The sequence below is a fragment of the Larimichthys crocea genome, chromosome XVI, assembly GCF_000972845.2.
Source record: "Larimichthys crocea isolate SSNF chromosome XVI, L_crocea_2.0, whole genome shotgun sequence".
Taxonomy (NCBI): Eukaryota; Metazoa; Chordata; class Actinopteri; family Sciaenidae; genus Larimichthys; species Larimichthys crocea.
The window spans coordinates 6981620-6997713 of record NC_040026.1 but is presented as its reverse complement, the minus strand read 5'-3'; the positions used below and the strand labels follow the sequence as shown (position 1 = coordinate 6997713).

The 16094-nt window shown below is 40.3% G+C and overlaps 1 protein-coding gene across 2 annotated transcripts in view; it reads left to right on the top strand.

Annotated features, from left to right (window-relative positions):
- rab3gap1 (RAB3 GTPase activating protein subunit 1) overlaps positions 1–16094 on the top strand; it is a 112727-nt gene that overhangs the window by 37040 nt on the left and 59593 nt on the right. For both annotated transcript variants that reach the window (XM_027289111.1, XM_027289112.1), the window contains exons 19-21: positions 5873–6100; positions 6319–6415; positions 7106–7209. In XM_027289111.1, coding sequence (XP_027144912.1) covers positions 5873–6100; positions 6319–6415; positions 7106–7209 — 429 coding nt within the window. The remainder of the gene's footprint in view (positions 1–5872; positions 6101–6318; positions 6416–7105; positions 7210–16094) is intronic.

Here is a 16094-nt window from a genome sequence, read left to right as displayed (position 1 = left end):
CATCTCTTTCCTCAAAAACGTATTTCTGAGACGTCCTTGTCGAGATCCACACAGATCCACAAACAAATAGGTTGTGATACACAAATGGCCCGCCCTCCTCACCACTAGGTGGCAGTGTTGTTTTATGCACGTAAATATTCCTTCCACAAACACAAAGTTAGGATTTGTAACTTGTGTGTTGGTTTTCACAAATAAACGTGTAAACAGAATTTTTTCATTCGCAAAAAAAGACATTTGCAAAAAATGAAAATTCTGCTTGTGAAGTGTGATTCAGCATTTGTGGATCACCATTCACACATACGCATCTCTTTCCTCAATGACATATTTCTGAGACGTTCTTGTCGAGATCCACACAGATCCACAAACAAATAGGTTGTGATACACAAATGGCCTGCCCTCCTCACCACTAGGTGGCAGTGTTGTTCTATGCACGTAAATATTCCTTCCAAAAACACAAAGTTAGGATTTGTAACTTGTGTGTTGGTTTTTACAAATAAACGTGTATTTGTAAATAGAATTTGTTCATTCATGAAAAAAGGACATTTGCAAAAAACGAAAATTCTGTTTGTGAAGTGTGATTCAGCATTTGTGGATCACCATTCACACACACGCATCTCTTTCCTCGATGGCGTATTTCTGAGACGTTCTTGTCGAGATACACACAGATCCACAAACAAATAGGTTGTGATTCACAAATGACCCGCCCTCCTCCCCACCACTAGGTGGCAGTGTTTTCAAGTAGCTGAATGGTTTAAGGCCCTCCTTGGAGTGCAAGTCAATGGGCAAAAAAAACCCTTCTCCTCCCTCCTCCCACCCACATTCATGCAGTCTATGGTCATACCTCATTCTCACAAAGCCCAACAGTCAAATACACACACACAAGTGTTGATCGTGGGGAATTAAAGGCAAAAGACACTGGGGGTCCTGGAGGTGGCCAAAATGTACCAGCAGTACGACAATGCAGACAGGGCCAGTGCCAGGTCTTCCCCAGAGACAACACCTTCTCAGCAAATGATCTTGTTGCACCTCTAAATCAAAAAAAGATGTCAATACAATAAGACTAGTTGAGAAGTGGAGAACATTAAATCAGTCAATCAATTAGGAATATAGAGTCTATCCGTATAGATTCTTTGATCAGTACCTGTTGCTTTGTAAAACATCCAGCGACCATTTAGAGGCTGTAGTTTGGTGAATTGATTTTCCATCAGTGACACAATCTAAAGATATAATAATAAGGGTGATGAGTATCCAACTGAGTGGCAATGTCAGCAATGGACCATCTAAAAATTGTGATTGTAAATTGTAATCAGTATTTAAAAACTAAAACCTCTGAATGATTGCTGTCCTCCAACACAGTGATCGACTTTCGACCTAACCCTGCACAGGAAAACTCAAGTTCTTTTCCTCCCTTTGGTGTCACACTTGTGGGCCCAGGTAATGCAAAAATTGTGATGGCAGTGTTCTTGACAGAAGCAGGGCTCCTTACAGGACTGCAAAACCTGCCCCTTCCTCGCTTGACCTCCCTTGGCTGGAACATCCCAGGAAACTGCCTTCAAAGTGTGAGACAGAAAACATACACAACACAAGGGAATTATCAGTATCATTCATAAATAAATAATTTCACAGTGGTTAAAACTTTGAAGGTTGTTATAAAAACTTGCAATTGTAGCCTACCTCTTTACAGATACATTAACCGACTTGCCAAGTAAGATGCAGTAGTGACAGTGGCTGTGGAGATAGGGGTAACAGTGGGGGCAGGGGTAGCTGTGGTGGCATTGGAGGTAGCCCTAGCTAATGCGCCCAGTAATGCATGGGCCATACTCTCAATTGTTTTCTGTAATTTAAGAAGTTGTCATGTTACTATCTCCACTCAGAAAATACACGTATTCTCATCATCATTTCATTAATCATCAATTTTTAAGAGTTAGTCACTCTCTGGCTTTGACCCTGGGAGAACAATTGGTTGGCACATGGCATTTGTTCACAATTTTGAACCGCTTGGGACTGTTACCTTGTGAACACAAAATACCCAAAAGAGAAATGCAACAATTGTATTGTTTAAACTCTCTGAACAAAGCAAAACGAGAGTCTGACTGCTTATTTCAAGGCTAACGTTACTTAGCCTGTAGACTAGCCATAGCGTCTGTAGACTCGGCTAATTAAACGGGCACAGTCACGGAACATCTCAGAAATATGTCATTGAGGAAAGAGATGCGTATGTGTGAATGGTGATCCACAAATGCTGAATCACACTTCACAAGCAGAATTTTCGTTTTTTGCAAATGTCCTTATTTACGAATGAAAAAAATCTGTTTACACGTTTATTTGTGAAAACCAACACACAAGTTACAAATCCTAACTTTGTGTTTGTGGAAGGAATATTTACGTGCATAGAACAACACTGCCACCTAGTGGTGAGGAGGGCAGGCCATTTGTGTATCACAACCTATTTGTTTGTGGATCTGTGTGGATCTCAACAAGAATGTCTCAGAAATATGTCATTGAGGAAAGAGATGTGTATGTTTGAATGGTGATCCACAAATGCTGAATTACCCTTCACAAACAGAATTTTCAGTTTTACAAATGGCTTTGTTATCAGGCTGCTCTAATGAGTCTCTTAGGACTTTGCAGTTAATTCAGAATGCTGCTGCACGTGTTCTGACAGGAACCAAGATCAGAGATCACATCTCTCCCATTTTGGCTTCCTTGCATTGGCTACCTATTAAATCTAGAATAGAATTTAAAATTCTTCTCCTTACTTACAAAGCTCTTCATGGTCAGGCACCATCTTATCTAAAAGAGCTCATAATACCTTATTACCCCTCTAGAACACCGCGCAGTCTTCAGGACTGCTTAGGTTACTTTTCCTTGTGGTTCCTATAGTTTCCAAAAGTAGATTGGGAGCCAGAGCTTTCAGCTATCAGGCTCCTCTTCTGTGGAACAAACTACCTTTCTGGGTTCGGGAGGCAGACACGGTCAACACCTTTAAGAATAGACTTAAGACTTTCCTTTTTGATAAAGCCTATAGTTAGGGCTGGCTCAGGTCATCCCTTGTTATGCTGCCAGGGAACACTGCCGGGGGACCCACTGAGGGGTTAGCCTACCAGGCACGGTATTGGTGTGAAGATGCACACACTCCCTTACCGAAAACTCTCTCTCTCTCTCTCTCTCTCTCTCTCTCTCTCTCTCCTCTCTCTCTATAATATAATATAATATATATATATATATATAATATATATATATATATATATTACAGTGTATGAAAAAGTTTGGGCACCCCTGACGTTTTCAGGATTTTCCTTAAAATCATTGGTTTGTTCGGATCAGCAATTTCAGTTAAATATATCTATAGCAGACAAACACAGTGGATATTTGAGAAGTGAAATGAAGTTTATAGGCTTAAACAAGAAAGTGTGCAATAATTACTTAAACAAAAGTGGACAGGTGCATAAAATTTGGGCACCGTGTTGTTTTATTGATTGGAGTACCTTTAGACTAATTATTGGAACACAAAGTTTGTTTGGTAAGCTCACTGACCCTTGACCTACATACACAGGTGAAGCCAATCGTGAGGAAAGGGTATTTCAGTGGCCCAGTAGCAAGTTGTTCTCCCTTTTGCATCTTCTCTGAGGAGTGGCACCATGGGAGCCTCAAAACAACTCTCAAATTCCCTGAAAAACAAAGATTGTAACAACTCATGGTTTAAGGGAAGGATACAAAAAGCTGGCTCAGAGATTTAAAAGCTGTCAGTTTCCAACTGTGAAGAACATAGTGAGGAATGGAAGACCACAGGCACAGGCCTGGTTAAGGCCCGGAGTGGCAGGCCAGAAAAATCTCAGGAAGCAGAGGCGAGGATGGTGAGAACGGTCAAACTCAACCCACAGACCAGCTCCAAGACACAACATGATCTTGCGCAGAAGGTGTCACGTGGCATCGTTCAACTATTCAGCGCACTTTGCACAAGGAGATGCTGTAATGGGAGAGTAATGCGGCTGAAAGCCTTTTCTACGCACATGCCACAAACAGAGTCCCTTGAGGTATGCTAGAAGCATTTGGACAAGCCAGCTTCCTTTTGGAATAAGGTCCTATGGACTGTGAATGTAAATTGTTATTTGGACATTACAGTGCGGTATGCATGCGGAAGAAGAACACAGCAGTCCAAGACAAACACTTGCTACACAGTAAAATTTGGTGTGCGTTCCATCATAGCTGTTGGGCTGTGTGGCCAGTGCAGTACTGGCAATCTTGTAAGGTTGAAGGTCGCATGGATTCGTCAGTAATCAGCAAGATTTTTTTGCCAAACAATGTTCCAAGAATCAGTGACAAGTTGAAGTTGCGCGGGGCTGGATACTTCACAAGACAACGACCCCAAACACGCTCAAACTCTACAAAGGCATTCATGCAGAGGAAACCCACTACAACTTCTTGGAATGGCCATCTCAGTCCCCCAGACCTGAACATTATTAACATCTGGGGTGTTGAATTTAAAGCGGGCTGTCCATGCTCTAAAAGCATCAAACCTGACTGAACTGGAGATGTTTTGTAAAGAAGAATGGTCAAAAATACCTTCAACCACACTCCAGACCCTCATTTGAAGCTATAGGAAGCGTTTAGAGGCTGTTATTTCTGCAAAAGGAGGATCTACGAAATATTGATGTAATTTTTCTGTTGGGGTGCCCAAATTTATGCACCTGTCCACTTTTGTTTAAGTAATTATTGCACACTTTCTGTTAAGCCTATAAACTTCATTTCACTTCTCAAATATCACTGTGTTTGTCTGCTATATGATATATTTAACTGAAATTGCTGATCCGAACAACCAATGATTTATAAAGAAAAATCCTGAAAACGATCAGGGGTGCCCAAACTTTTTCATACCACTGTATATATCTCTATATTTCTCTATATCTCTCCATCTGTGGACATGTCTCATTAATGCATGTTACTAACCAAACTTCCCCGGAGTTTCTGTGCTCTGTCGTCCAGCAGGTTCTTGTGGATCGTGGCTGCTGCTGTGATCCTGCATGACGCCCACTACATATATTATTGTCATTATTACTACCATATCTATTACTGTAATCATTTTTATCATTCATTATAATTCATTGTCATTTTATCAGTCATTGTACAATATGTTTGTGTTGATTTGTCCTGTACACGTGACATCCATTGCACGTCTGTCCGTCCTGGGAGAGGGATCCCTCCTCTGTGGCTCTTCCTGAGGTTTCTTCCACATTTTTTCCCTGTTAAAAGGGTTTTTGTGGGCAAGTTTTTCCTCACTCGAACCGAGGGTCTAAGGACAGAGGGTGTCACTCCCTGTACAGATTGTAAAGCCCTCTGAGGCAAATGTACTTTGTGACTTTGGGCTATACAAATAAAATTGAAAATTGATTTTTTGTTTTTACAAATGGGAAATGATATATTTACAAATACATGTGTATTTTTAAAAACCAAAATACAAGTTACAAATTGGAAATTTGTATTTGTGGATAGCAAAACACATGTGCAAATCAAGGAACATTTTTAGATCACTCTCTGTGCATTTACAGATATATTTGAGACAAAAATAACCCCATATGTTATTATGAGGTACAGAAAAGGTTTCTTTTATTTTTATTTGGTGAATGCAATCTGCTTCCATAACAGTCTAACAGCTTCAGACATTTTGCTTTCTGAGACAATGTCAGTAACTGAGTCAATCCTAAGTACTTTTGACGTAATACATTTTTCAGCTTCTGCTAATTGTATTACTACTTGCATCATTGCATGGTTCTTGAAAAACAATAATTTGTTCTTAATGCCATTTTTATAGATTTTATTAGCTAAATTTGAATACAGACTGAAGTCAAACAGTGTTCCTTTTTCTCCACAGGCAGCCAACCCAGGCTGTGTTCTGGAGGACTTTGTGCGCTGGTACTCACCTAGGGATTACGTGAAGGAGGAGGTAGCTGATGAGAGGGGCAACACAGTGGTAAAAGGTGAACTTAGTGCCAGGATGAAGATCCCAGGCAACATGTGGGTGGAGGCTTGGGAAACAGCCAGGGTTACACCTGCACGCCGTCAGAGAAGACTTTTTGATGACACTAAGGAGGCCGAAAAGGTACTTTTTAGTTGACCTTAAGAATATACATGAAACTGACATCAAAAGTCACTGACTCATATGTTTATTAGCATGTCCATTAAAATAAACCTAAAAAAAGAAATACTTCCTTGTTTTAAGTGTGATGTTTAGAGTCATGTTTGTCTGTGCAAGCAACAAAGAACACAGAAAGGAGAAATGTGGCAGAAACTAAACCAAGTTTTTATGGTGGTTTTCAGGTTCTACACTATTTGGCTCTTCAGAAACCTGCTGACTTGACCCGCCATCTTCTGCCCTGCATACTCCATGCTGCTATTCTGAAGCTGAAAGAGGAAGGTAAGTCAGTATTGTTTTGTAATAACACAAACAGTGAGACCTATGGGCTGTCAGGACTAGCAAACCAACACATAATAATTAAGAATAAACTCTTGTTTTCAAGTCTGGAGTTCATTCAGCCATGTCTGTATGAGGCACATGATGCTATTCTTGATACTCCCTCTGTAACCTAATTAGCACCCTTGGCTCCTCCATCTTATTAGGGAAAGATGTTGCATTCCTTATGATAACAGGCGCTTAAATCCATCTCTGTATCCCGGTTTCCTTCACATTACTTCACCATGGATCTCTGGTCTGCAGACAGTCCTAGCGCTAACCGCCCTTTTTTGAATGGGTAACCCAATGTATCATGTAGTCCATATAATTGACTGAGGCATATTCACTAACCTCTGCAGTACCACATCCACAAAATGGATGTACATTGAAAAAATTACATAAAACTGACTACACATATATCAGTTTAACTAAATGAAAGATTGAAACGTGTGGGACACAAAGAGTGTGGAAATTATAGTAGGCCTATATTCTGTTGAGACAATATTTAAGGGAGGGATATAACATACTGTATGGGGAGTCATTACATATTGTTTTTTCTTTCTCCTTCTTTTGTCTGTCATCTCCTGATCCTGATAAATAATTTCACCCTGAGATTATTAAAGTATTTCTGATTCTGGTTCTGATTTCAAACAGAGTCAATAGAAGACATTCCATCAGTCAAACAAAGCATTAAGCAAGCTACATGTCAAGCCAGCAAGTTGCTGCAACCCCCCAACCACGACTACAAGAAATTAGAGGTCAGTGACACTCAGGACAGTAAGTGATAACTCACTAAGCTGCTTGTTCTTTGTAGGATGAAACATCTGGCATGTATCTCACTTTTGTTTACCCAACATATTTTGACAAAATCTTAATCAACAGTTTTAGGCAGTGTAGGGATGAGGGTTGGGTGGGGCTGATGAAAATATGTAGAAAGGAGTATGAATACTTGTAAGAGGATGAAGGATGCAAATTATACTGTAATCTGGAAGCTAAAGTGCATTGGTTGACTGGGAGTTTAACGGCACAGTTGGCTTGATTTTGTATGAATAATAACTGGGAACTAAATTGCATTGCTGGATTTAATTAATGTGTCGTGTGTAATGTGTATGTGTGGAGTATGGAGTTGAAAAGCATTTGATTACTATTAAAAAACAAACTAGGTTTAAAAAAAAAAATCAGTGTATCATACAGATAATCTGAAATGACCCTGAATATTATAATGATGGGTCATTGTGGAACACAGGGACATATATAAAGGGAGGGATGTCTTCATATGTAAAATCTAACAAAGCTGGAAATTAAGACTATATAAGACTAGCTTTTACTTTGACTGGATTAACGTTATTGTTTGTGAATTTTACACCATTCACAGTGTCCAGATAAAATGTTTATCTTTCATGTTATCTTTGTTCAAATTTGTATGTGTCTTTGTCACCTTTTCATAGTTAGTTAACATAACCTTTGCTTTCCCCTTTGTTGTATTGTGCTACATAAACCTATGGTAGATGTTGCAAGTTTGCTAACTTTTCGTCTTAAGTGGGTTGTCCTCTATATTAACAAGCAATGACAGGTCACTCAAAGCACTGACAATAACCTCAACATTTTAAATAATAATGGGCATGAGCAACCAATGTGTCAGCCATGTCATTTCACATTTGTGACTGGTGGCCAATATTCCTTTATTATTGGGATGGCTGTGACTCAGGAGGTAGAGTGGATTGTCCACTAATCAGATGGTCGGTGGTTCAATCCCCGGTTCCTCCAGTCTGTGGGCAAGATACTTACTCCTATTTATTCCTGAAGGCCTCGCCATCAGGGTGCGAATGCATATGAATGGTTAGCTCCTAAAACTGATGCAGTGAGCACCAATGACAGTATAAAGAATGGTCACCCATAGGTTTCTGGAGTGATGTTTTAAAGCTGAAAAAATGCGCCACTGGCTACCGCCATGTTGGATGTACTCCTTTGTCCGCCTCCCGTCTAATCTAAATATCGGCAAAGACATATATCATTGGCGGACCTGAGGCGGGTCGAATGATGCCTGGTAGCTCTAATAAGCCATGTGTAATGTCGTGTACCTGTCAATCAAGCAGCGACACTATTAATTACTAATAATTATTAATTATGTGCAACTTTGAGCCTCAAAATCATCTGAACGGATGAGTTAAAAAAAAAAAAAATCACCCCCCTCACAGTTGTCATGGACGGGTAAATTAGCTATAGTGACCAAAGCGGTTGTCTGAACCAGGCTGTAAACATGTTTATTTCTGCTGTGAAATAGGCCATTTTAATATTGCTGCTTATGAAGGTTGACTCACTTCTTGGCAGCAGCTTGAGGAACTACAGTTTTTAGCACTTCGGCATTGCCACTTCCTCGGCACTTCATTTCCCAGTACCAGAGGTTACCGCTTGGTTGCCATTCATACTCTGATGACAGCCAGTGTCATCAGTGTATGAATGTGTGTGAATGGGTGAATAAGATATGTAGTGTAAAAGCTTTGAGTGGTTGGAAGACTAGAGAGGTGCTATATGAGTACAGCTGTTCAGAAACCAAACTCACAGTCGCAGTTTCCTCTGACAACCTACACCAGCACACACTGCACAGAATAGAACTTAGTAACTCTTTAGCCCCATTATCCTGCACAGATCACACGCATACACTTTTTCTCCAGGTTTTTTTTTTTATCTGTAATATAACACATTTTCATACTTGCATGCTAAGCATTTCTTGTGTAGATCCAAGACACACACACAAGTCTTTCTGGTGCGCACCAAGACATTTGCATGCTCACACACACGATCTCCTTCAATTCAAGTTAATAGTTTAATGTATTTTATGAGACCGAAATCAGTCAATTAAAATCAATACTTTTCCCTTATTTAATGGTGCCAGAGGAAAATTTCTTATTATCGTTGTCATTATTTATGGTAATCTTTGATAATCCTGATAACCACAACTGATTGCATCTACATAGTTTGGTGACCATTTGAAATCCGCAAAATCCCCCTACCAACAGTGCACAGCGCACAATCTGTGTGCAATCACACATCTGGGTTGGCCTCCGTATTATCATTGTCTCCTTTAATTTGTGTTTAAAGTGCTTATTGTTTACATTATTTGAGTTTAACCCCCATATGTACAGTTGCAAATTAGGTTTATTGGTAAAATGTAAATTTTTGTCATCTTTGTGCAATACATAAATGACACAAGAACAGTTTAAATAGTTCATTAAAACAAACACATCTGATGTAAGGCCATTGGGCGGCTGTGGCTTGGAGGTAGAGCTGGTTGTCCACCAATCAGATGATCAGCAGTTTGATCCCCGGCTACTTCAGTCTGCATGTCGAAGTGTCCTTGGAAGTGTCCAAGATACTGAACTCCCAAAGGCGCATCGGTGTGTGAATGGTTAGCTCCTAAAACTGATGAGCGGGTGAATGGGTGTTGTGGAATTTTCTCTGCTACTGGTGAAGAATGAAATAGAGACTTCTGCCAGCCGACAAGGTTTTTATTAATTTTTTTTGCAAAGAAAAGGTCAATCAACACGCGAGCAGTCAAAGATGAAGAATGCCTTGAGCATGGGGATACCTAAACATTTCTACCTGAGGAACACCCCCTAGAGTATGCCTACATCCCTTTCTCTGCTGCAGGGGTCGTCTAGAAGAGCTGTGACCTTGTCATGATGGAGAATGGATTTTCCATCAGATTTTAGGAATTGCCTGTGTTTCCACAGAGTACCAAAATCATGTACTCAATCATAGTGAGAGGGGAGTGAACCTGAGACAAGAATTTCATGATTAGTGACAACAGCAAATCCAACTCTGTTGCGACCAGTTTGTTGATTGCGGGAAGCAGATCCATCTACAAAAATAACCAAATCAGAGTTAGTTAATGGAGTTTCTTGTAGATCTAGTCTTGGTGAGCAGACCTGTTGGAGGATAGAAACACAGTTACGTACTTGTCCATCGTACGATGTGGGAAGGTTTGGCAGGGTGGCAGGGTTTAAAGCATTGCATAACAAAGGTGTGCGCACTGGAGAGTCATCACAGGGAACAGTTACTCCTGCTATTTTAAAAGACTCAAGACTGGTGATATGCCATCAATGGCTTCTTGTTTAAGTAGATGACATCAGGTTCACAGTCTTTGATGAGGTCAACATCATACTTACAAACAGCCCACAGTCTCGTAGGGCTGTAATAGCTGTAGCTTGTTCTTCAACATAGTCAAAAAAGGAAAAGACAGACAAAAAAGGAAAAAAATTAGAAGCGCTTTAAGGTACCAGCTGTATTGTTCTTTGAGTGTGCACAACAGATGGTAAACTCTGCAGTGTTGGTGAAAAAGGAATAGATCGATCAGATGTTTCTCGCCAATTGGCTGTGCACTGACATGATTTTATAAAAGGCCCCAAATTTTCCCAATTATCTGAGGTGTGTTTTCCCAGGTGTGATGTGTGGGACTGAATGCTCTATGGTGTACACATCACATTGAGCTGGTGTAAGAGAGACTGATTTGCATTTATGTTGTGTCCAATAAATTTGTGTCAGTGTGAGTTTATCAAATCTCTCTCTCAACCAACCTTCCTCATATGGCTCATCAGGTTCTGACACGAGAGGTGCAGTGCAGATCGTATTTCAAAAGTGATCTGACAGGATTATCCTGGTCGGATTGGATTAAATAAAGATCTGATCTGAAAAATGGGTATTTCAACACAGACCCAGGGAATCTTGATCCTGAAGTTCAGGCTCTGGTAATCCAGTCCTCCCTCGAATCCAGATAAAAGGCTGGATTTGGGTATTTCAAAAGTTAAGGCAGATATCTGGATCAACTTGATCAAAATTTCAGGATCATTTGGATACCACCTCAGAGGTGGATTTCACTTAGATTGACAAAGTCTCAGCTCCACTTCTCCTAGATATTGTCACTCAAGCTGCACATTAAGGCACTTTCAAGGTATATTTTCATACTTCTGATTAAATGAAATCAGTCATAAGCTTAAAAATGCACTTTTAAAATGTTTGGAAATAGCTTGAATGTAATTTTAAAACATGCATCAATGTATTTCACGGTTTGTGTACAAACTGATTATTTTACTTAATCAAATCAGATGCTATTTTTCTATAAATTACCATAACTATGTTTAGGATGGAAAAATGTTTCTAATTGTGTCACTGACCAAGCTATATACCATGAAAGTAATGCAATTACAATTTAAAACAGTTTAAAGCACTTTATTTATAATCCAATAACTTGAAAACCTTGAATGTATCAATACAATTAAAGCATTTCCAAGGATTTCCAGCACTCATACGGACCGCTTGTCCTTAATAGCTGAGTGGTCCATGGCTGTGAGTGGACTCTGAAAGTAGAAGAAAGAGAAGGTGTATGAGTATATCTTTGTTTATGTACACAAAAACATGACGTCATCACCAGTATTACTGTAACATTCTGACACTTCTGAATGAACCGTATAGATAATACTCGTACCGTGTGGCATTACGTTTCCAAAGTACTGCAGCAGTCTGGTCTGTACACATGTAGCTTACAGATGTAGCAACTTAAAAGTTCCTATGTTTCCGTGACAGGGCCGTGACGGGGCCGTGACTGGTCCTTGATCGGTCCTTCGCTGGTCCGTGACTGTAATGTCATCCCCTGCGATGTCGTAGTCAGTGAGGCCCCGACTGGAAACGCCCCTAAGCAGTCTGTGTGAAAACCAGCTGCAATGCCTAATTTGTCCATGGGGAGGAGCAGTGATGTTCCGCTCTCACCGTAGACTGTCTAAACTAAGACACATCTGAACAGATACGCTGGGGTGAGCGGGTGAGCCGATCAGAGGATCAGTTAATGGGAAAAAAAAAAGAGTGCTGCAGCCGCTCATATCTGCAACTCTGTGTCACGCACACGACAACATGCCAACATAAACTTGTTATTAAAGAAAACTCCGCTCGTAACGTCCGTAACATAGCCTAGATGTTCTTGATTTGGTAAACAGTGACCATAGGCTAAATGGCGTAAAGCGTAAATGGAAAGAATTACAGGCGAATCAAGTATGAAATAAGTCAAGTAAGTTTGGTTTTAATAAAGTTTGCAGTATAAGCTTATGAAACCATCAAACTGGTTTTAATAAAGTTTGCAGTATAAGCTTATGAAACCATCAAACATACAGTGGTGGTCAAAAGTTTACATACATTTGTAAAGAACATAATGTCATGGCTGTCTTGAGTTTCCAGTTATTTCTACAACTCTGATTTTTCTCTGATATAGTGATTGGAACAGATCCTTCTTTGTCACAAAAAACATTCATGAAGCTTGGTTCTTTTATGACTTTATTATGGGTAAACTGAAATTGTGACCAAATCTGCTGGGTCAAAAATATACATACAGCAACATGAATGAGCAATTTTGGAGACTTAGAAAGTTGTGTCAATGACATGAGCTTCATAGCATGACCTCTTAACTTCCTGTGAGTGATCATGAGTGACTACAGCTGGTGACTTCTCTGAGGCCATTTAAAAAGGGCTCATTGGATAAAAACACCCACAAACGCCACAATGGGAAAGTCAAAGGAGCTCAGCACAGATCTGAAAAAGAGAATCATTGACTTGAACAAGTCAGGAAAGTCACTTGGAGCCATTTCAAAGCAGCTGCAGGTTCCAAGAGCAACAGTGCAAACAATTGTTTGTAAGTATAAAGTGCATGGCACTGTTTTGTCACTGCCACGATCAGGAAGAAAACGCAAGCTGTCACCTGCTGCTGAGAGAAAACTGGTCAGGAGGGTGAAGAGTCAACCCAGGAGCACCAAAAAGCAGATCTGCCAAGAATTAGACGCTGCTGGAACACAGGTGTCAGTGTCCACAGTCAAGCGTGTTTTGCATCGCCATGGACTGAGAGGCTGCCGTGCAAGAAGGAAGCCCTTGCTCCAAAAGCGGCACCTTAAGGCTCGACTAAAGTTTGCTGCTGATCACATGGACAAAGATAAGACCTTCTGGAGGAAAGTTCTGTGGTCAGATGAAACAAAAATAGAGCTGTTTGGCCACAATGCTCAGCAATATGTTTGGAGGAGAAAAGGTGAGGCCTTTAACCCCAGGAACACCATGCCTACCATCAAGCACGGTGGTCGTAGTATTATGCTGTGGGCCTGTTTTGCTGCCAATGGAACTGGTGCTTTACAGAGAGTCAATGGGACAATGAAGGAGGAGGATTACCTTCAAATTCTTTAAGAAAACCTAAAGTCATCAGCCCGAAGGTTGGGTCTTGGCCGCAGTTGGGTGTTCCAACAGGACAATGACCCCAAACACACATCAAAAGTGGTAATGGAATGGCTAAATCAGGCTAGAATTAAGGTTTTAGAATGGCCTTCCCAAAGTCCTGACTTAAACCCCATTGAGAACATGTGGATAATGCTGAAGAAACAAGTCCATGCCAGAAAGCCAACAAATTTAACTGAACTGCACCAATTCTGTCAAGAGGAGTGGTCAAAGATTCAACCAGAAACTTGCCAGAAGCTTTTGGATGGCTACCAAAAGAGCCTAATTGAAATAAAAATGGCCAAGGGACATGTAACCAAATATTAGCATTGCTGTATGTATATTTTTGACCCAGCTGATTTTGTCACATTTTCAGTTGACCCATAATAAAGTCTTAAAAGAACCAAGCTTCATGAATGTTTTTTGTGACAAAGAAGTATCTGTTCCAATCACTATATCAGAGAAAAATCAGAGTTGTAGAAATAACTGGAAACTCAAGACAGCCATGACATTATGTTCTTTACAAGTGTATGTAAACTTTTGACCACCACTGTATATTTAGGCATTCCATGAAAGACTTTATTCGCAAGGAGGCTAAGCCAGTTTTAGCCTGTGTTCCAGATTAGGAATAAAGTCCAGCAAAACCAGTTGCTTCGTAGCTTAATTGTTCCAGGTCACTACAATATTCTTTCCATTTACGCCATTTAGCCTATGGAATGGACGAAAATGAAAAGGAGTCATTCATGTTCATGAGCACACTCAAATCACAAGGCTACTGTATAGTATACAGTACTCTAACCAGCTGCATTTTCCGCTCTGTGATTTGTGACACTGGGAGACCAAAAAGCCCATCAAGTGCAAACAATGAGAATGCTAATAAGGGGTTTGTATGGTTTACCTGGACTAAAGCGTGCACTACAGTAAATACCTGCATAATAAAGGGCTTCCAAAACGCTTGTCTCTGCAGCTCTATGTCGCGCACAACAACAACAAGCCCTCCCCTCCAAATAAACTGTTAATTAAAAAAAACCTCTCGCTTGTATCGGCAGGTCTGACACACAGGCCTGGCAGCCCTGTGACGTCCGAACCGTTTTTTGTAACTTTTTTAAGGGTTAGTTTGTTGTTTACATGCAGATAAGCGAGAGAGAGTGCGCGAGCACAAGAGAAGAGACGCTCCTGTAATTATGTAAAGACTAGTGGTGGCCATAGATTAATCGCGCCAATCGAACAGCTGATTGTGCCAATGCCGGCCGGCATTAGCGCAATCAGCTGTTCCCCTGAGTAAACAAAGGCAGCTGTCCAGGTGAAAGCAGCATTTAAAAAACAACACCAAGAAAAACCACGACAAAAGCACAAAACTCTCTAAATTGCTAGAGAGATCAGGACTCCACGGAGTTACAGTGAAGAAAACAAAAATGAACAAAAGGCATGCTTGGAGTTTAGTTAACTGGTTTCCTGATTGGTTTCATCAGGCTTGATCGATAAATATAATTGGGTCGTCAGCATGAAAATAAAAATGAATGGAGTGATTCCTAATAATGTTCATAAGCGTATATAAACTGAATAGAAGTGGTCCTAGTACAGAACCTTGTGGGACCTTGGGTGACAAACTTTGGTATGCATGGAAGATTCATTACTGACGTGAACAAACTGAGATCAATCTAAGAAATACGACTCAAACCAGCTTAGAGCGGTTTCTTTGATGCCAATTTGATGTTCCAGTCTCTGTAAAAGAATTTGATGGTCTATGGTGTCAAATGTGGCACTAAGATGAGTCCTTTGTCTGATGCCATTAGGAGGTCATTTATAACTTTGACTAATGCCTTCTCTGTGCTATGAGGCACTCTAATTCCTGACTGAAAATCTTCAAATAAACTGTTCTTATGAAGAAAGTCACACAGCTGATTAGCTACAGCTTTCTCAAGTATCTTATAGAGAAAGGGAAGGTTTGATATCGGTCTGTAATTGGCTAAAACCTCTGGATCTAGAGTGGGCTTTTAAAGAAGAGGTTGGCTTTTAACTAGAGGTAAAACATCCTTGAGCAGCCTGGTTGATGGCTTAGATTAAGAAATTATTAAAGTTATTTGATGAAGGCCGATGGGAGAAAAACTGTTTAAATATATATCAGGTTTTACAGCTGCATAATGCAGATCGCTGCCTGTTGAGGGCAAGAGGTGATGGATTTTGTTTCTAATAGTTATAATTTTATCATTAAAGAATCTCATGAAGTCTCAATAGAGTTTCTCTTTTAGCCTGGTTACAGTGCTGAAGAGAAACCTGGGGTTGTTCTTATTTTCCTCTATTAATGAAGAGTAATAGGCTGCTCTGGCATTACGGAGCGCCTTCCTGTATGTTTTAAGATTATCTTGCCAGACTAAACGAGATTCTTCCAGTTTAC